General features: G+C 43.5%; 1 protein-coding gene and 2 long non-coding RNA genes across 3 annotated transcripts; all 3 read left to right on the plus strand.

The window, feature by feature from the left end:
- Positions 1-204: 204 nt before the first annotated feature.
- Positions 205-868, plus strand: LOC124669157. Its single transcript, XM_047205834.1, has one exon. It carries the CDS (start codon positions 393-395, stop codon positions 720-722), a length of 330 nt encoding a protein of 109 aa, XP_047061790.1. The 5' UTR covers positions 205-392; the 3' UTR covers positions 723-868.
- A 667-nt stretch (positions 869-1,535) lies between these two features.
- Positions 1,536-4,314, plus strand: LOC124678223. The gene is made up of 3 exons (XR_006994384.1): positions 1,536-2,161; positions 2,277-2,514; positions 2,960-4,314. It is a non-coding gene; the product is annotated as an uncharacterized LOC124678223 (long non-coding RNA).
- Positions 4,315-9,993: 5,679 nt separating this feature from the next.
- On the plus strand, positions 9,994-11,073 carry LOC124679244. Its single transcript, XR_006994888.1, has 3 exons — positions 9,994-10,184; positions 10,309-10,541; positions 10,725-11,073. It is a non-coding gene; the product is annotated as an uncharacterized LOC124679244 (long non-coding RNA).
- Positions 11,074-20,621: the final 9,548 nt, after the last annotated feature.

Raw genomic sequence — 20,621 nt, forward strand, 5'->3', positions numbered from 1 at the left:
TATTCGAGTTCAGTTGTGTGAATCTATCTGAACTTCCGATCGAAGCTCTTTGGGGCCGTAGCTTGTCGACAAAGGCGCAAAAGTGTGCATTGCCAGTCCCATGATTGGAGACAATAATGAGTAGTTGGTTGGTTTGTGCGCACTATACCGACTTCATATTTCTATACGACCAAAAAGTGAAGCTAGTTGAGCTGTGCAGGGGAAATAAGCTTTTGGAATCAAGCAAGGGCAGATATAACTAACCCAAACGGGGACATGAGAACTGCCCAATACGACCAACGCCGTTTATAAGCTCGAGCTCCTAAGCTCGCGAGGCTCTCCTCCAGTTCTAAACCATTGCCAAGCACGAGAACATCCCTTGCAAGCAAGCTACAAAGCCCGAGTGACAGAGAATGGGCAGAAAGGTGAGCACCACACTTCTGATCGTCCTCGGCGTCGCGCTTGCGATCGCCGGCCCCGCCGCCGGCGACATGCAGGCGGCCTACAGCATCGACGCGGCGGTGCAGCAGCTGATGTCGCCGCCTCCGTCATTGTCCATGCTGGAGGACAGCGTTGCCCCGGAGTTCACTGTTGATATGGAGGTGCACCGCCGGGTCCTGGCCGGCATCGGCACGGGAGCCCTGAACAAGAACAAGGCGGCCTGCAACGGGCCGTGCCCGGCGCGCGGAGGTTCCTACACCAATCGGGGATGCAACAGCAAGTACCAGTGCCGTGGTGGCTGAGAATGCATCAGCTAGCAGAGCACTTACTCTTGCACGCGCGTAAGACCGACGTTTATTTTCATGTCGCATTTCCAGTAACTTTGATTCTACTCCTGAGTCTTTGTCTCGTGTCGCAGTCTTGTTGGAACAACTGTGTGAAGTGATACCAAATTATCGATTGGGGGTAGGGTGTGCGTGCGTGCGTTCATAGGGGTGTGTTTGTACGTGCGTGTTTGTGAGCGTCTACGTTGTACTGTGTTCTCAAAAAAAAAAAAAATTATCGATTGTGTTGTATCAAGTACCATCGTCAACCTGATGAATGGTTCCTCAAGAACCGTTGGTAATTGTGTCCTTAGCTTCGAATTTATGAAAACAAGTCAAACGGTGCATTCTATTTCACATCTACTTGAGCTGAAATAAATATATATTTATTTACTTTTATGTACTTCTCCTTCGCTTGGCATAAGAACACTTGGCATAAGAACACTGTATTTGGACAATGGAGTAGTTGAACAATGGTCGACAATGGAGTTGTTGAACTGTGGAAAAGATTAGTTGAACTGTAGAGGAATGTGTCTGCAAAATCTTAGGTAGGGATGCCCGCCTGAATAGCCAATGCCATCTGACCAGATTCCGACGAGTAGCTGCCCACGCATTCCATGCCTTGTTTGCTGCCGTATGGAGAACAAGTAAGTGCGAGCTACTGGGGGCATCAATGAGGCTAACCACGTGGCGATTTTTACTGTACCAAGAGGGAGAAAAAGAAGAATAGAAAAGGCACCACGTCTCTTGACGAAAAGAAGGGAAAACGCGTCTCGCGTTTATGGTGCCTCTTCTGACTACATCGAGCCCCGCGTACACGTCCCATCTCCTCTTCCTACCAAGCACGTCTCTCTTCTCGGCTCCTCCGATCTCTCGTCGTTTCCTCATTTCTTCCTCCCGTCCAAATCAACCGGCGAAAATCTGGCAGGGCTGCTCGGCGGTGAAGCCTCACCGGATGCAGCGATGAGACGTGGGTCGCATCGGGGCTCAATCGGTAGCGGGAGAAGGGGATAGCTAGGCTCTCTCTTATCTCCCTCTAGCCCTTTTGTCTCCCGGATGAGGCGCGGCTATGCGGAACCGAGGAGGAGAGCGTGTGAGCCCAGGAGAAGGCCTGCTAGCTGTTGCCGTCGTCACAGTCCTGAGGTCGACACATCTCGCCTCTACGCAGCCCCGATGAGGCTACCTCTGGCGGCGAGGTTATCCCCGCATTTCCGCCTACAGCTCGTCGCAGCCCCGACACTGGTGTAGTCCCGCCTAGATCCGCCGTCTTTGACCTGGACGGCGCGATCTGGAGGAGTAGAGCGTGTGGTTGAGGCAGTATCAGCCATTTGCATGGAGGGAGAGAGAGGACGCTGCCGCCCCAGCTGTGAGGAGTAAGTATCCACAAAAGAAGCCAAGGATAAAGGTGGAGTTCTTTGGTGAGTTTTTATTGTTCCAGATTTGACTTCTGAATTCATTACTTGCTGTTTCTTCTTTCTCTTTTGTGGTAAAACTTAATTGAGTTCTTTACTCATGTCTGCCTCTGATTTTTAGTCGCTGCGCCGGGTCGGAAACGGATGAAGGATGAGGAACAGCTGAAAAGGATTGGTACATGGGTTGCTTTTTCACAAGACTATTCGTCATCTCATATACACTTCAAGTAGATGTGTCCCATGTGAACAACGCACAACCAAGGTGGTCTGGACATTGCCGGCTCGCCGGAGGATGCCTCAGCCGCCGAAGCAATCCGTCAGAGTGGACGCTCTGATGAGCCACCTTCCCGACCCAACCGGTAATCTAAAATCTGCTTCTTGCATATCAGTACAAAGGAAACTGTTTTTTATGGCTAGAACCATAGTCCTAATAATTCCGACATTTAAATTTTGATTGAGATTGGACGTTGCAAAGGCAAATGAAAGTGCTAGCCACTTGAATTCGACATCAATTGAGAAATTGGTAAATTAAATATCTCTCACAGTACTTGTTGGCATTCGTATTGTCACCGCCTGAAATTAGAGAATCTGAATGAGGATAACTCAACAATGCGTTGCTCTGATATGAGGTGTCGGCCACTCTGCATTTGTAGATGAAACCCTTCTTTCCAGCCTTACAAATTTTGAAATTTAACACCATTGACAGATTCTGCAATCAACATGGCATTTTGCAGCAACTGGATGCACCAAAGTATGGCACTGTCTATAGATAATAACATGCTAACTATGGCTTATGCTGTGCAGGTCTTGGAGCTGGGAATCTTGGTGCACTCGTTGATCATTGGGGTGTCCCTGGGCGCATCGCTTAGGCAGACGACCATCTTGTGGTCGCCCTCAGATTCCTTCATGGGCATTGGCCTTGGAGGTTGCATTGTTCAGGTATAATAACACAAATTCACTTGCAGCTATGATCAACAACCTGCTGGTGACTTTTCTTGGCCTACATTGACGATGTTGTAGTTTTTGTCAGCTTTCCAGAAGAAACCAATGGACACGTAGTAGTTGTAGCTAGAAGTAGGACTCCGTAAGTTCATAATATGGTTTTGGTAATGACTTTCTTTTTTATATCAAAATCTGCTGCTGCTCCAACATGCGATATACATCTTTGTTTGACTGCTTAGGGAAATTTGATAGGATTTTACATGTATGTATGCCATAGATTGCCGTGGGTTGCTTGTATGAATTTAACATGTATGTATGTGGTTGTAACAGCAATGAGTTGATTAGATTTCTTTCATGTGCTTCTTTTATTTCTCAGAGTTCCTTCATCTCCATATTTACAAGATGCCGTTGATGGATTGAGTTTGTGGTGAGCCCAGTTTGTGTTTTAAATAGGTGGAGAATTTTTCTGCGAACTCTGCCTCCACAGACTTCTACCTTCAGTTACAATCTTAGCATTTCCAAGCCAATTGGATACCTCATTCCTTTGTCAATATCCAATGGCGGGGGACTTTTAGTAGTGTGATACAGGAAAAACTGGTGCTGGCCCGATCATTAGATCTGGATCACTCTTATAAGTTCCATACTATGCCTGGATGGCCTATTTGGAATAAGTATGCTGAACCATGTGAGGCTCAGGACAAAATCATCTTTTGGGAACATAGGAATCATGGATAATAAAGATAGTTGCAGTCTTGCTACACTTTTCTGTTTTGTTTTGGTAAAAAGACTACCAAATACTAACTAGAGATATTGTGCTTATGTTTATCTTGCAGGCTGCACCTAGCTCTTCTGTTTCAATTGCGGGTCAGGGCAGCAGGTGCCGTTGAGAGGAAGGTAAATATGCAAAAAGGGGAGATGAGATGGCAAAGGTTGCACCGAGTACAACTTGGAGGAGGGAGGGAGGAGCTCTATCAGTCTATTATTGTTCTGATTTCCACCTTCTAGAATGGTATTTTAGCCATAGAAATGCTAATGTCAAACTTGTTTTCTTATAATGTCAAACTATGTATAGTATCAAGTTTTAACGTGTTCAGTGTGTGCTTGATACCAATTCTCTGATTATGGTTAGTTGTGCACAACTTGCACATAAGCAGTATCATGCAACATTTCACTCTATACAATTTTGATCTGAATCAGCTATACCAACCTTGCTTACTGCTAGCTTCATCGACACATTATATTTTTGTGCTTACTAAACCAAACATGGATTCCTGCCAGTGAATGTCTTCTGAAACTGTAACCCCTGAAACTTGACTTACTACCAATATTCTCAGATGAACGCAGTTGGCTTCTTATTTTTAATGGGCTGACATATATAGACACACTCCCTCATGACAGCGGGAATTAAGCCAAAATTAGCATACGTTATGAAACTGTATTGGTTGCCACAGGAGATTAAATCAATATATTCCTATGTAGACTGATCCACAGTTTGAAGACCAGAACAAAAGTATAATAGTACAACCATTTAAGGTCAAGTGTGAGTGATCGAAGCTAAAAGAGGGTGTTAGCACGCTTGCGATTGTAAAAATCGACCTCCAGTCTGCTTCCTACATGCCCTCATCCAACTTCCTGCGATCTTAACTGCTACCCAATGACTGTATTCTCAAATATGTCATGTATCTTGAGGCAACTGATCCTAGCTGTTGAAATTAGGACGTGATTGAGCCGTCGCTGTACGGCGAGGAGGCGCCCCAAGGGGCGCCCCAACCACTAGTTCACACAACTTTTGAGATAGATGGCCACCAACTGGCCAGCAAGCGGTTGGGAACAACCAAAAAACAATCCAAGGAAGTGGAAGCTTATTATTTAAGGCCTTGTTAACTTTTCTTATATTTCCGCACCAAGGGGTTTGGGATGGTGGAGGGGATAGTTTTTAATCTATCCAAAAGTGAGTAAAGGCTCCGCGTTATCACCTTTTTTCGATGATTGATTCATATATCGACTCTGTGTTACCTAATATGTAATTTTTTCTTGAGTTTAATTGGGTATTTTTCAGAGGAATTTCATGGTACCCTGGTACTCCAAAACTATGCGATGGAGTACCAGGGTGATGTGGCCGTCTGTGATGGGGGATAAGTGTGTAATATACTTTTCTGAGAGTGCTAGAAGATAAATTTGCACTTTCACCCTCCACCCCCCGTGACGATAGTACAGGAGCAGAGTAGCGCCGCCTCCCTTCTCCCTGTTCTCTGCCCTCGTCTGTGATGGGGAAACTATTACAAGAATTACTTCTATAAATGTTCAAAGACTACCCTCTCAACCAGGGGGTCTGAAGGGGCAAACGAATCTGGGTCGTCCAATCAGGTTGCAACAGTAAAATCTGCATCCCACTTTTCATCTCAGCCGTCCGATCAGTCAAAACTTTTCTCACTCGTTCGGCTTCGAAAAGACTCCATGACAGGTGGGACCTTCTACGTGCCGGGCCCGACAGGTGAGAGGCAGGAAGTCCGCTCGTTCGGTCGATTCCTTCTCATTTCCACAGACGAGAGGTGAAAACCTAGATCGAAGAAGCTCCCCAATCCCGTGCGGCGTGCGCTCGCCTCCACTCCTCTCCTCCCCAATCCCTCTAGAGACAGCGGCGGCTCGGCCCGGCCATGGAGATCTCCTCGTCCTCTCCTCTTCAATGTCGGCGCGAGGAGGCGGCCGTGCCGGCGTTCCGGCGAGCAAGGAGTGCACCGGGGTCCTGCGCGACGCTCTCCTACGTCGCGGCCTACGGGCAGGACGGGGAGGCGGGCGTGGCGGCGTTCGAGCGCGGGACGAGCGCGCTGAGACCCTGGACGCCGCCGTGCTGGTCTCCGGGTTCCTCCTCGGCGTGGTCCGCATCTTCCCCGCCAAGATCTTTGGTGGAGTTCCTCCCCGCTTTTCCTCGGTCAGCGGCGACTCACGGCGGAACGAGGGCTCCCAAGACGGCGGCTCACGCGTTGCGGAGGAGCTGGGTCGAAGTCGCTGCAGCGGGGACACGCCGTCCTCCTCGGCCGTCCTACCTCCGGCGACCTCACCATCTTGAACGGATCTGCAGGTATGGCAAATCCTCCTTTCCTTTTTGATTTCTGTGCAATGTCAATCTCCTCTCTGGTGATTCAGAAAGGTGGCTTCCATGCATGTAGATTGTAGATCCTCTAATACATGTAGATCCGTTTCTCTTATTTTCTTCTTTTGAGACTAGCTGATGAAAGTGGTATGGCTGCAGGCTGACCATAAATTATGGTACTGCTGCTTTGTGAAAGTATTTTCTCGTTGATTTAGCCTCCGGTTCAGATAAAGGAAGGTACATCATATGAGATAGGTATATTTCTGGTTTCACAACCATGTGCCATTGGCTTACAGTACATGTAATCGAGTATTTCAGTTAAAAAGTAGTACTCGAGGAATCTGCAATTACTTTACCATATGAGTAATTAAGCATTTTGAGAAACCAATACGGTGATATGATAGTGCACACATTTTTGGAATCATCAATTACTTAACCATTGTTGAGTGATTGGTTGAAACGACTTGCAGTCTAGCAGCGCACATCAGCATCAAACATTTATTTTTTAGGTTCCTTCTAAATTACTCAGTTTGTTTCCTGATTGGTTGATCGAATTCCAACACCTTTCTTGCAGTTTGCATTGCGCATTGGTTGAGGAGTGCCTGGCAGTTGGCGAGAGAAGATGATCAAAAGAACGAAAGGAGGCAAGATTATTTTATGGTTGTGGAACCAGTCTCCCGGATTCTATTTTAGTAAGCAATCTATTTTGTCACTGTTATAGCATCCCTTTTAATGGTGTTATCATGTTGCCTATTTAGACTGTCTCGACATAGAGAAATATGTGACAGCAAAAAACATAGAGAAATATTTAGGTCATTCTTCTTTGTTTAGAAATGTTCCTTCTCCTCACATCAATTTTTTTTAGGTTCTAAATTACTCAGTTTGTTCCCCGATTGGTTGATCGAATTCCAACACCTTTCTTGCAGTTTGCATTACGTATTGGTTGAGGAGTGCCCGGCAGTTGGCGAGAGAAGAGGATCAAAAGAACGAGAGGAGGCAAGATTATTTTATGGTTGTGGAACCAGTCTCCCGGATTCTATTGTACATGCAGATGCAGGTGCAGCCTTCTCCGCCTTGATTTATTCTGGGCAGCTTTCCATCCTAATCTCTAACATGTGTCCCGTCTTTATATTTTTATCTCCCACAAGATTTGGTTTGATGTTGAGATTTGGCTGGGTCTCGATTCAATTTTGGCCAGGTGGTGCGCTGAATACTCCTCGCTAATTCTAATGGTTTGTCTGGTTTATGCTTTAGTTCTTACCATTCATGTTTTTTAAGGCTTTTTGGTGATGCGTTGTTGTCTCTCGGAATACAGGTATTGGGAAATGCGGCAAAACTTATATGAGCTGGATTTCACTCGTTGTTGCCGTGAGGTACATCTCATAATCCAAGTCGCTTGACTTACTTACTCCTGCCTATAGTAAAAATGTCGAGTTGTCTCAACTTTGTACCATTTTCCTCTATATAAACTACTTACATTACCAGAGATGTGACTCTTTTTCTCATGATAAATATATTATTATCCTTCATTTTAGGGCACTAATGACACCGTTGTTTTACACATGCTTGATTCCGTTACCGTCCAACCACGACAAATTGATCAGTAAACTAGGCATTAATCATTTTGCCGAAATAAGATAACACAAAATATATACCTGTTCAAATCTTCAATACTTTCACTGCACACCATTCCGATCTCACACCAACAAACATAAACGAGGCACTTCTGGAGAGCAAAGGCGGTTGCGTTTCCAAGTATTTACATGAGCCAAAAATACAGTAACTAATTACGCATATGCTTCTCACTATTTAGACTTACAGAATTCTCTTCTTACCGTGTAATTTGCAGCTGACAAACTTACTTATTTTCGGTGCAAAGCAATATTAAAGTTTCATTTTTGGTTCCAGGGAAACACAATGGAGGTATGTGTGCCAGCCAATCGTACGAGTCAGTTCAAAGAACTTCGAAGAAAGGCTATGTGTGTACCGATCAATCGTATAGGTCAGTTCCACATGATTTTGATTTTTTACATTCAGCTGTGCTTTGGTTAGCCTCATGTTGTTAATTTTTGGGTGCTGCTGATTGAATTTCTCTGAATTTAATATTTAGTTTTTTTTTATCTCAGCTATATATATCTTGGATGTTCAAGTGCAAATTAGTTACCGTATTTTGGAGCCTGCTGTGCCAAAGTGAGCTCTTGGTTTTCGATTTTATTAAAGTTTAATTTTGCTTAGGCTCATGTTGTTAATTTTTGGGAGCTGCTGATTGTATTTCTCTGAATTTAATATATAAGTTTTTTTTATCTCAGCTATGTAGAGTATCTTAGATGTTTAGTGCCATGCCAATGATTGTGATATATCTATGTTGTGTAGCCATGTAATTAATAATGCTTGATGTTATTTTGTTTATAGGATACATCTCGCATGGGTGAGATCAGAAGGTCTAGGTCATTGTTTGGCAATATATCTGTGGCTTACGCTGAAAACTTCCTCTCATAATGATGGTTGCTGTGTGACCTTATCAGTGGTTCATGTTGGAAGCGAGCATGTTTTTTGATAACTTCTTCTACGCTGGTGACTGTTGGCTGAAGTTATTCCAGTGCGAGAACTGAGCTATACTTCAAGTGTATCTCTGCTGTAATCATTAGCATCAGACCCATGCTATGTACGGAAACTGTGTCAACATCATATTATTTCCGAGGAGGGTTGCAGGTAATTATTCTTCAAAACTATTTGATTTCCATTGAGTAGTCAAAATCTTCTCTCTTTATTTAGTCAAAGGAGGCTGAATAGAAAGCTCCATCATTATTTATCGTGTGCCCTTTTGTTCCCCGAGAAAAGGAAAGCATAGCTGATCATTCGTATGGGGCATTACGGCATTATTACAGTGTGTTCCTTTTCCTTGCAAGTAACATATATTCACGTGCCAGCCTTGATCCATTTACTACTTAACACTGTTGTTAACTTACCCTAAGTTTTTAGAAATCTTTTCTATTTATTTGGGATATATTCGCCTGTTTTGATGAGTTATATAAGAGATTGTCGGATCTGTTCGTTGCATTTTTCATCGGTTACAGCTACTGGGCTATTTCAAATTTAGGGGAATGGTTATTTCAAAAATTAGTGCACATCTGCGTGTTATGCTGGCCAAGAGGATGAGCTGCAGCCTCCCCTTTCAATCTCCCTACTTGTCTTTTAGTTCGTCTGCTGCCAATTTAGATCGACCTAATCATCGTTTTTTCTCATATGATTGGATTTATGTGCATTGCTCGTGTCTCAATCATGCGTGGGTGCATTGCTTTTGATCCATTCATGCATATGTTACTACATTGGTCTACGGTACATGAACTAATTCCTTTTGGTGCTTGGTGTTTGCAGCGGTTATCAGTCCTATGCACTTTACACACTCAACACCTGGACGTGGCCTACATGATGCCGCCTGCTTTGCGCCCACCTTGCAGATCTTCACACTCAGACTGGCGGGAATAAAAAACTGGGAGTGGTTTGTGCTATTCTTAGGAGTAGATTAGCTGGGCTCTCAAAATAAAAAGGAATAGCATTACTGGGACAGACATGAGCATGGGTGAACGCAAGGTATTACTGTAATAATAATTCAGTTTGCTATGAGCATCTCCAGCCTACTTTCACCCCCCTGCTAATTTTTGTAATGTATTATGTATGTCTCCGTGCTCATTTATATTGTATAACAAAAGTTAAAAGCTAAAGAAATCTTCTAACAAATTTGCTGGGTTTATACTCTATAAATAGTGTATATTATTGAAAAATAAAATAGAGAGTTTTCTTGATGACAGCAGCTGCCTGGAGGCGGCGGTGGATGGATGACACATTGCAAAGAAGGTTGTTCTCTGAAGCCTTTTGAATGAGGGAACTCGGTCATTTCATCTGCATCATCATTGCAGGTTCCTATTACACAGAGAGTGAAGTTCAAATTTGTTGGATTGATTGGTGTGTCCCCGATGGTACCACCGCTAGGTATGGGGGAGTACCACGATTTCAAATGTAGAAGTAATAAACAAGCTATTGTCTTTCCAATCATGCGTCATTAGCTTTTGTTTTATCTACCTCTCGCCTTTACAATCTGCCTTCCGAATTGTAGTTTACCGCAGGATGATGGGTATTTCGGAAAAACACCTACAGTTAGTAAACATGGCTATGCTGATTAGCTAATTATGTACACAAATAGTATCTCTTCTCTAACATGATCACATAAAAATGGTTAATTGTTTAGTTTGCACTAAGAAATCTCCTTATGGCAATTACTGTCTGATGCAGGGTCTCCCGAAGGCGGAAATCAAGCATGTGCAATGTATTTCATTGTCACAATAATTGGTTCATTTTCTATTATAAAAACATAAGGGGTTGTTTGGAAGAAAAGGCAGGAGGAGAAAAATTTCACTAATTTTGTACGACTTCCATAATACCCAGTAAAAACACTTAATTTGTTTCTTTGTATGTGTTTATGACGAATACAATAAAAAGGGCCTCATTATTTTATTTAGCTCATGTTACCAGCTTCTTATTTCGGGTACTCAAATTATTGTTTCTTTGTATGGGAGTATGCATTTAATTTACCTACTGATTTTAAAAGGTTGCTTTCAACCATGCACTTCTATGCTATTGTGAAATTGAGTAGGACTTAAACTGTAACTTTAGTTTTCATTCACTGTCGGTGCAATCTTATTGAACTGCTGGTTATAGTTTACTACAGGAAATCCAATACCCCTTCTAAAATTCATGCCACACTGTTGCAATGAGTTGGCGGTGGTTAATATATGAGCTCAATAGCACTATGGGCCTCAAGAATACCACACTTGAGGTTGCTAATATACTTGATTCAAATATCAGAAACCAGTCATTTGGATAGCAGATAGCAGAATGAAAAATTGGCTTGCATTCCAGGTTCCAAGGTGCATTTCTTTCCTTCATTTTCCTTTTGGGAAATTAGGAATGACTCACTCTGATTCACTTTGGTCATGTTGTAGGCTCGCCGGGTTTTCTTGGCTGATAAAGAGTTGCCCTCATGTACCTGATCATCTAGGTACTTCTATCTATTGTCTATTAAGTTGTATGTTATCTGGAATACCACCTCTTGAAGCCACCATCCTATCATGTACCCTTATCTTTGTTTTTCATGCTTTACTTGCCTTTGCATTTTGGGTAGGATTTGGCTCGAGATAGCAATTGCCTAAAAGATAAGTTAGCTTTGAGTTATTTATTCTGGGTTCTATGCACTGTAGGTAAATATACATATGCCTAATGAGTTCTCCGCGGTCTGCCAGTCTGCAACACATAACTCATACATACTTATACACTAATACAGTAAGATATAATATTCAACTTTGTTGCTCATGTGTCATTTCCCAGCTTGTTCGCCATTCAGAACGGTAACATGCGATGGCATTTTCGGTGATAATATTTTTAAAATAAATAAAGTAACTCTGCTCACATGTGTGTAGTTCCCCTGAAACTCTTTTATGTTAATATATGCTCTATGCAGTATCCATCTCTTCAGATGTCTGTTGTATGTACAATGCATCCTTTGTTGCTAAGTGTTTTTATGCCAGGCTGTTTGTTTCATTTTAATACAATGATCTCTAATTAACTTTACACTATGCATAGTATTTCTGTCCATACGTACGTAAAGTGAGATTTGTAGGTTTAGGCCAAGAGGCAACTAACGAATTTAAGAATTATTTGGTGCCTCAAGTCCACTGCTCTAGAATTTGATGTAGTACAGGAAAAGGAATGGATAATCCACGTCTCTACAGCCTTGGAAATTAACTCTTGCAATCTCATCCTACACATCTACAAGCCAGTAGCTACAGCGCTGACGGTAAGAATCAGACAACAAGGATAAACAATGGCAACACACTATGGGAGTCAAATAACTTATGGCCGGTGGCAGCGGCGACCTGTCCTCCAGTGGCAGTAGCGACTCAGCGGCGGAAGTAGCTTTGATTAAGAGGGTAACAGGTAGGGCTGAGGTCGGAGGAGATCGAAACACGTAGGCACGGTCCTGAAATGCTAATAAGAGGTGGCGATGAAAGAGTTGTTTCAGGCTTTAGGTTCCCTTTTGATTTTTAGCTACTCTCTTTTCGATTGGATGTTGGTGGAAGTGATGAAGTTATAAGAGTTGCATTCCCTTTGTTTGTTGCTTAATATCATTTGTGCAATTAGTATCTAATTTTCCACCATTAGTTCTTTGAAGCCTGCAGAACTACAGACTACTTATAAGAGTTTACTTTCAGGTGTATGAAATGAAATATTTCTTTTCAATTCCTAAATCTGCAGTGTTGGGTGTTTTGATGGGTTAGTGAGTCAGATCTTTTCGATAAAAACATATTTGAAAGGTTTTTGTCACGCTACTCGGCTTTGGGTGTCTTTTTAATTATTATTACAGTATCACTATAGGAAGGAAGACAACAGATGATTTTTTTTTGTTATATTCTCGTTGTCAGTGTTTGCTCCTTGGCTATTTTTGATAGTATCTTCTTGTTCAATATGTGAGCAGTTTGGATAATGGACATTACTGTATTGGAATGCAGAGGTTTGATGGCATGATTCTACCTCATTATTGTACAGTGCATTCAACCTGTTGTTGCTTTCTTCCAACCCAGGTATTAATCTGGGTAAATGTACATATATCTGTGCTCATTGGCTCTCTTTCATTTTGTACTACTACTGATTTGATAGGCTTGCTTTTGAATATGTTGTCCAATTTGAGAGCTATAAGATTTTAGAAAAAATTACTCTTCAAATTATAGTGCATGTGCTCTTCAATCCGATCAATATACCTGCAATTCTGAAATATTTAAATGTCTGCATCTTTTTTTTCTTCGTATTCTTGTGTTTACGGTTGACACCTACCGGTAGTCCTCCTCGGTCCTAACTCCGGACGGTAGCGGACGCGTGTATGTTGCGGATGGCTCCGAGGCGCTCGAGCAAATGGCCCCTTCATCTCCCATCAAGTGATCCAAGGATGGTAAGAAACCTTCACCGGCTTCAACATCACCGCCCGTGTGAGATTTACATATTTTACTTTTGTGTATGCTCGCAAATCAGTGCTTGAGTACCCCCGTTCTCTGGCCTTTGCTTTTCTTTCATTCTGCGAGTATGTGAAAGTCGTGTTTCTATATGCACTGTCCGTGGAATTTGCTTAGTTAGGTTATACGCTAAACGAATACGAAATCAAGAGATTTGACAGATTCAAAGTTCATCAAGGTCCCCGGATTCCTTATCCACCGTGTTGTGCCACAACATTCTCGTGGTTCCCGATTTGCTTACATATAAGAGTTGCACATATATACATTCATGTTTGCAGTACAATGCATTCATGTTTGTTTTCTTGATGTAGTTCTGCTCATTTCAATTGTATGTTTTGCTTTCCTTATCCTTTTGTTTTGGTAGAAGATGCCATTTGTATTAGCTTATTTGATCAATATGTAATTAATAAGTATGTATTGTTTATAATGGAAGTCATGAAATTAAAACGAAGCTCTTCCGATGTATAATTCAAAATAAATATGTGGACTGAACACACGATGGTACTACAGGGGAAACACACCATGGTTTTTTGAAATTCTGTTTTGGTTCTGTTCGTGCAAGTGGAAAAGTAGAAATCTTGATGAAACACCGTGTTTATCTTTCATACAAGTCGATGGCATGGCTTTGCACTTGGTAAACAATCTACATCTATGGATTATATGTCTAGAGGTGCTTGTTGTTTCAGCACGGACATGTTATCTGTGCTATATATTGTAAAGCTAATATTTATCCTTCAATATATAACGGAATTTTATTCCGAGTTCTCTTTTCTGCGTCTTTGGTAGATATCCTAGCTCAAAATTGTTAGCTCTTATTTCACCAATGATCACATGGTATGCGGTTGCCCATTATACCGAAAATAGATTGGCTTAGAAGTTTATCGGTTCCATTTCATTCTTATACAATGTTTTGTAGTACGCTCCTTGACTAGGGGTAGCTAAAGAAACCTATTTGGCTATATACATGATGTGATCTTCATAAGATAATTTTTCAGATTACTGAATGTTCATTGATCTTTCTTTATGCTTCCCGACTTCCCGCTGCTATTTTCAAAGTCTGGATGCTTAGTTTTCCATTGTTGGTTTGGAGCATTTAGGAAAAATTCTATTTTTGCAGGCTAGGTGTAACATCCCAACCTTGTGTTTATAAATAAATGAGTGTTCATGAGCATTGCATGCATGTAGTTTGAATTTGAACAAATTTGCATCTCCATTTTCACTATGCAAATCCTTCTCTATTTCTTTCTTGACTCAAATTCTCTCAAGTTTTGAACATTAGGCCACATGGAAATGTTGTTATTCAATAATGCCATGTGTGTTTAATATCCTCTCTGCAAAATTTGAGTTCAAACAAAATTCAAAACAGATTTGAAATGGGATTTTGAAAAGAGAAACAAAAATAGAAAAAAGGAAAAAAGGAAAAAAACATATAGAGAGAGAACTCTCTTCTCTCTTCCCTGGGCGCAGCCCATCTTCTTTTCTCCTTCCCTCTTCCCTAACCTGGCCCCAAAACGGCCCAGGCAGCCCACCAGCCCAACTTCCCCCGCAGGGGGGTTTTTGCAAAGTTGCCGTCGTCCTCCCCGCGCACCAAAGCAGGTGCCTGGCAGCACGCCGGCCACCCGATGGTGCCGGCGGCCCGGATGCACCCCGCCGCCCGCCGGCGGCTATAAGAGGCGCCCCGCCGCCGCCCCAAGCCCTAGCCCCGCTTTTCCCCTTCCCCGCGGCCCCGACGCCCCCAAATCCGCCCAACCCTAACATCATCGCCGGCCGGCCTCCGCCAGATACGTCGCCGGCGAGCGTCCCCGGCCGTCGCCGACCACTCCATCGAGCTCGTGGTGAGCTCCTCTCTCCCCATGTGCCCTCGCCCTGCTCCCCCTCGCCCCCTAGCGCCGCCGCCGCGAGGCACCTGCCCCGGCCGCCGCATACGCTCGCCGCCGGCCACTCTCCGGTGGCCAATAGCGGGCGGCGCCGCCACCAAACGGCTCGCCACGGCGAGCTGCTCCTTTTCCCCCTCACAGGCGCAGCGATTTCGGGCCAAATCGGCCGATTGCATCCCGGCCGAGCATCTCTGAGAGCTCATGGCCATGCTGACGTCAGCATGACGTCAGCATGACGCCATAATTGTTTTTTTTCTATTTTCTGTATTTTCAGTAAATCATTTATGTATTTCTTTAAATAGGAAATAATATGACATGTGGGTCCCCTGGTCAGAATTTTAATAATTTCATAAATAATTTAGAAAAGAATAAAATTATGACATGTGGGTCCAACTTTTATTATTTATATATAATTTTCTAGAAATTGATTTAAAATGAATTAAATTTGGGAAATTCATAAATAATTCATTTTAAATCAGAAAAATATAAAATTATATATCAAAATGATCAGAAAAACATTTCCTAATTGTTTATCCATGTTTCATACATCTTTGAACCAATTAAATATGAGCCTTAGTAGAAACCCTAGTTTGACCCTCTCATATGCTCTGGGTTCGAAGCCGAACCCCTTTAATTTCCATCGATGCACCTAGGGTTACCCAAACCCCTTAATATGACATGTCATCATATTGTATGTGCATTGCATTATACCTTGTCTTGATCGTGCTATTCCTTTCTGGTGTTTGGTTCTTCACGATAGGGACCGAACGTGAGCCTGAGATCAACGCCCCCGAAGAGCAGCACCAGAACAACGAGGGACAAGGCAAGCCCTAACCTGGTTCATATATGGTTTCGAAATGCTTTTACTTCTGGTTATTACATATTGCATACGCTTCAAATATGTTTTATCGGCAGTTGTAGATATCCTATGTGTGCACCATCTATCCTTGTAGCCTAAAGTTCCTCGATCCACCGCTCCCAAAGAAAACTAGGTTGAGCTTGATCGCATCGCTAGGGCCTTGTATATGATATGCTTAGCCATGCTTAGCTGTTGAAGTCTGATCCATCCGGTTGATGAATCGTAGCTACGAATGAACCTAGTTTGTCGTGATGACGTGGTAAGATCGTAGATGATGTTATAAACATGCTAAAGGCTTGGATGGGCCGCCACATGGGTATGTGGTGATTTGACTCGTTCTCGCCGATACTAGGACCTGAGTTCTCGCCTTCGGAACCAAGACTGAGCGTACAGCCACACGGGGCCCATGGGAACCCCTTGGCCCGAACTTACCTAGCTTACCCATGAGTCAATTAGTTTGCGAGTTCCATTTGCCATACGCATGGGGAAAAGGTGGAAAAGGTTTTCAAAGTGCATCATACAGAGGTGTGGCCGGGTGAAGGATGCCGTAGGCATTGAACTCGGATCCCCGCACACAATGACCGGGACCGCCTCGAGCATGGCTACCTACGATGACGGAGCTCCCGGCTAGTTTGACTCATGGAATAGGCGAAGTAAGGGAAAGGTTTTGGTCGACCACCCTCCGCGCAGCACACCAAGGAAGTGTGTTAATCTAGTGGCATTAAGAGTCGGTCGGCGCGTGTGGGTAAAGTTGTACACCCCCGCAGGGTAAATCTTTTCGAAAAGCCGTGTCCACGGTTATGGACGACTTGGTGATGGATTCTGTGATCATAGACAACTTGAACCTAATCGTAAAACTTGATGTTAATGTGTGAATAAGGATCCCTTCTCAGTGGTGTCGAGGGGTGATCCTAGGTGATAGGTTCGGTAATGATGAAGTTTCGGTGGATTCAACATGATGATCTTAGAGCTAGAGTTGATATCGCTCTCTTACCTCTCGTTTAAAATGATCTCGAATAGACGAGCTTCGCTCCCTCCCGTTTACAAAGGAAAACTCGGCTTTCCGCAAAATAAGCTCCACATAAAGCCTCGCATACCCGCTTTGCTAACAGTGTTGTACTAAGTCTTGCCGAGTCCCCGTACTCAGCCTTGCATGCTTTGTTTCGGACGAAGTTCTTCCAACCGATGGTGGCTTCTACCTTGACGTCGACGAGTAGTTTGGAGTTCCTCGGGCGGCAGCCCGAGACTTATGGGCTGGGACGTCGCCTTATGTTATGGCCTCTTAGGCCCTTTGCAGCCTTGTTATATAGATAACATAATTTGCTTTCCGTTGCTTGTTGATTTGTGGTCGATGACCTCTGCGTGTAATAAATTTGGATCTTAACTCGCTAAGAGTTGTAATATATTTGCTTTCGATCGTAGAGTCACCTGTTGTGTTACCGATTCTCACCTCGTAGGCCCTAGAGATCTAGGTTAGGCTTATGCCAGATGTGATACTGGGTTTGTCTAGCCCTGACCTCCGGGGTCGCGACAGGTTTTGGTATCAGAGCCGGACTGCCTATAGGAAACCCTTTCGACTGGTCGATGTTGAGTCTAGTAGTTGTGAAAACTATTTGAAACCTAAAAGTATTTGTAAAAGCATCTGAATAGGATTCTTTTTACTCCTTATCTGGGTCATTCTAATGCTGAGTCACTTACCTTGTTTTGATTGAAAAAGGTTTTACCTCTACCCTGTTATTTCCAAACTTATAGGATCTACGGGTTTGGGTTGTTTTCTCTAAAAAGTACCCCGTACTTGGTTGCTTAGCTCAGTGTTCCTAAAGTTACCTCAGTTGATATGAATCTTGTTCCTTCCATTCAGTGAATGTTATCATTCCGTTGAAATCCTTTCCAAGAAATCCGTTTCTCATGATCTTTTTACTTTGTGGGTTCCACATAAATCTGTTCTAGGCTTCAAGGTTTCTTCTTACCTTGGATGCCTCCTTCCTTTTCTAATTTTCTTGAATAATACTTTTGAAGCTAGGTATGGCTTCTTAAGTTACCTTGTGATTACTACCTCGCAGTGTCCTCTGTGTCACTCAGATAGTAGTTACCCCTTTATTTGTGTTTCCCCCTGGACTTGAACCGAAGGTCCCGGATTGTGCTGGGTTCACTTAATGTGAATCTAAGTACTTGATGCTGGCCTTTAACCCAAGATCCATTCCGTTGATCCCTCCTCTGGTCGTGCTCGTTTGACCCATGTCTCTGCTGATGAGGCTGAAGAGGATCCAAGCGTCCTAATGGGTACGCTCTATATAAACTCAATCCTAGCTACAGTTCTGTTTGATTCCGGAGCATCGCATACATTCATATCTCAAGAGTTTGCACAAAAGCATGATATACCCTTCGAGACAATGCCCTCCCCTCTAGAGATCACAACTCCTGGTTCTCGTTGGCAAACCATTTGGATTACTCGTGAGGTCATAATCAGTATAGGGCATCTGTTGTTCCCCACCTCTCTCATTGCCCTCAAGTCAACTGACATTGATGTCATCTTGGGCATGGATTGGCTAGTAAAGCATAAGGCTGTCATTGATTGTTCAGCCAGGTCTATTGTCCCGACCGATCTTTCCGGCAAAAGCATTCTATACTCGGGCTCCATCCGCAATACCTCCGTCGGCAAGGTTTACCCCCGAAGCTGAGTTGTATGCCGTTGAAGCCCTTCCTAAACCAGAAATCTCCGATGTCCGGGTGGTCCGTGACTTTCCAGATGTCTTCCCCGAAGAGTTACCTGGCATGCCACCTGATCGAAGTGTGGACTTTGTCATTGAGTTGGTTCCCGGAACTGCTCCTGTTTCCCGGAGACCATATCGTATGCCTCCGGAAGAGCTGGTTGAACTGAAGAAGCAGTTAGAGGAGTTGGAAGAGAAGAAGTTCATACAACCCAGTACTTCTTCCTGGGGTTGCCCTGCCCTCTTTGTCAAGAAGAGAGATACCAACATTCCGCGGCTGGTTATTGATTACCGTCCGCTCAACGCAGTGACTATCAAAAACAAATACCCTCTTCCTATAATCAATGATCTTTTTGATCAGTTGTCCGGTGCCACAGTCTTCTCAAAGATGGATTTGAGATCAGGATACCATCAAATCAAAATCCGCAAGGAGGACATTCCAAAGACAGCGTTCACAACTCGTTATGGTCTTTACGAGTACACTGTCATGTCCTTTGGCCTCACAAATGCTCCAGCCACTTTTATGCGGCTCATGAACTCTGTTTTCATGGAGTATCTTGACAAGTTCGTCGTGGTCTACATCGACGATATTCTGATCTACTCCAAAACCGAAGATGAACATGAGGAACATCTCCGTCTGGTGCTAACCAAACTTCGTGAACACCGTCTCTATGCCAAGTTTTCTAAATGTGAGTTCTGGTTAAAAGAGCTCATCTTCCTTGGTCATGTTATCTCCGAAAAAGGTGTTGCAGTCATTCCAGATAAAGTTCAAGCCGTTCTTGACTGGAAGACACCTAAGTCAGCTAAGGAGATTCGAAGTTTTCTCGGTCTGGCAGGTTATTACCGCCGATTCATTGAAAATTTCTCCAAGATTGCCAAGCCAATGACCGATCTTCTCAAGAAAGATAAGAAGTTTGAATGGTCAGAAAAGGCTGAAGAGAGTTTCCAGGTTTTGAAAACCAAGCTGACTCATCGCTTCTCGTACTCGTCCTTCCGGACACAAGCAAAGACTTCGTTGTCTATTGCGATGCCTCTCTCCAAGGGCTCGGATGTGTGTTGATGCAAGATGGCCATGTGGTGGCCTATGCCTCTCGACAGTTGAAACCACATGAGCTCAATTACCCTATTCATGATCTCGAGCTTGCAGCTGTGATCCATGCTCTTAAGCAATGGCGACCTTACCTTTATGGTAATCGTTGCGAGTTGTACTCAGATCATCAAAGTCTGAAGTATCTTTTCACCCAACCGGATCTGAATAACAGACAGAGAAGATGGTTGGAAGTCATAAAAGATTATGACTTGGGTCTCAACTATAAACCCGGCAAAGCCAATGTTGTTGCTGATGCGCTAAGTCGGAAGTCCTATTGCAACAATCGATGGTTAAGCAAGCGCAACCTTCTCTCTATGAGGAACTTGCAAAACTCAACCTTGAGATTGTTCCTAGTGGATTCCTTGCTAATCTAGAGGTGAAGCCCTCTCTTGAAGACCAGATCAATAAGGCTCGAAGCAAGATTCGGCATTACCGAGATCAAGAAGAACATTGCTAGCGGAGTTGCTAAATGTTTCTCCATCGATGATCAAGGTACCGTTTATTTCGGTAAGCGTCTAGTCGTGCCGGATAAACAGGATCTCAAAGAGCTAATCCTTAAAGAAGCTCATGAATCACCCCTCTCCATCCATCCCGGTAGTACCAAGATGTATCGGGATCTTCGCCAAAGATTCGGTGGTCCGGGATGAAGCAAGAGATCGCTAAGTTTGTTGCTGAATGCGACATTTGTCGTCGCGTAAAAGCTGAACATCAAAGACCTGTCGGCACTCTCGCAGCCTCTATCAATTCCGAGTGGAAATGGGATGAAATTGGCATGGATTTCATTACCGGTCTCCCCAAGACCAAAAATGGAAGAGATGCTATATGGGTA

The sequence above is a fragment of the Lolium rigidum genome, chromosome 7, assembly GCF_022539505.1.
Source record: "Lolium rigidum isolate FL_2022 chromosome 7, APGP_CSIRO_Lrig_0.1, whole genome shotgun sequence".
Classification (NCBI taxonomy): domain Eukaryota; kingdom Viridiplantae; phylum Streptophyta; class Magnoliopsida; order Poales; family Poaceae; genus Lolium; species Lolium rigidum.

Excerpts from the sequence above, each read along its gene's own strand:
- LOC124669157 (XM_047205834.1), top strand. The coding sequence starts at position 393 with ATGGGCAGAAAGGTGAGCACCACACTTCTGATCGTCCTCGGCGTCGCG.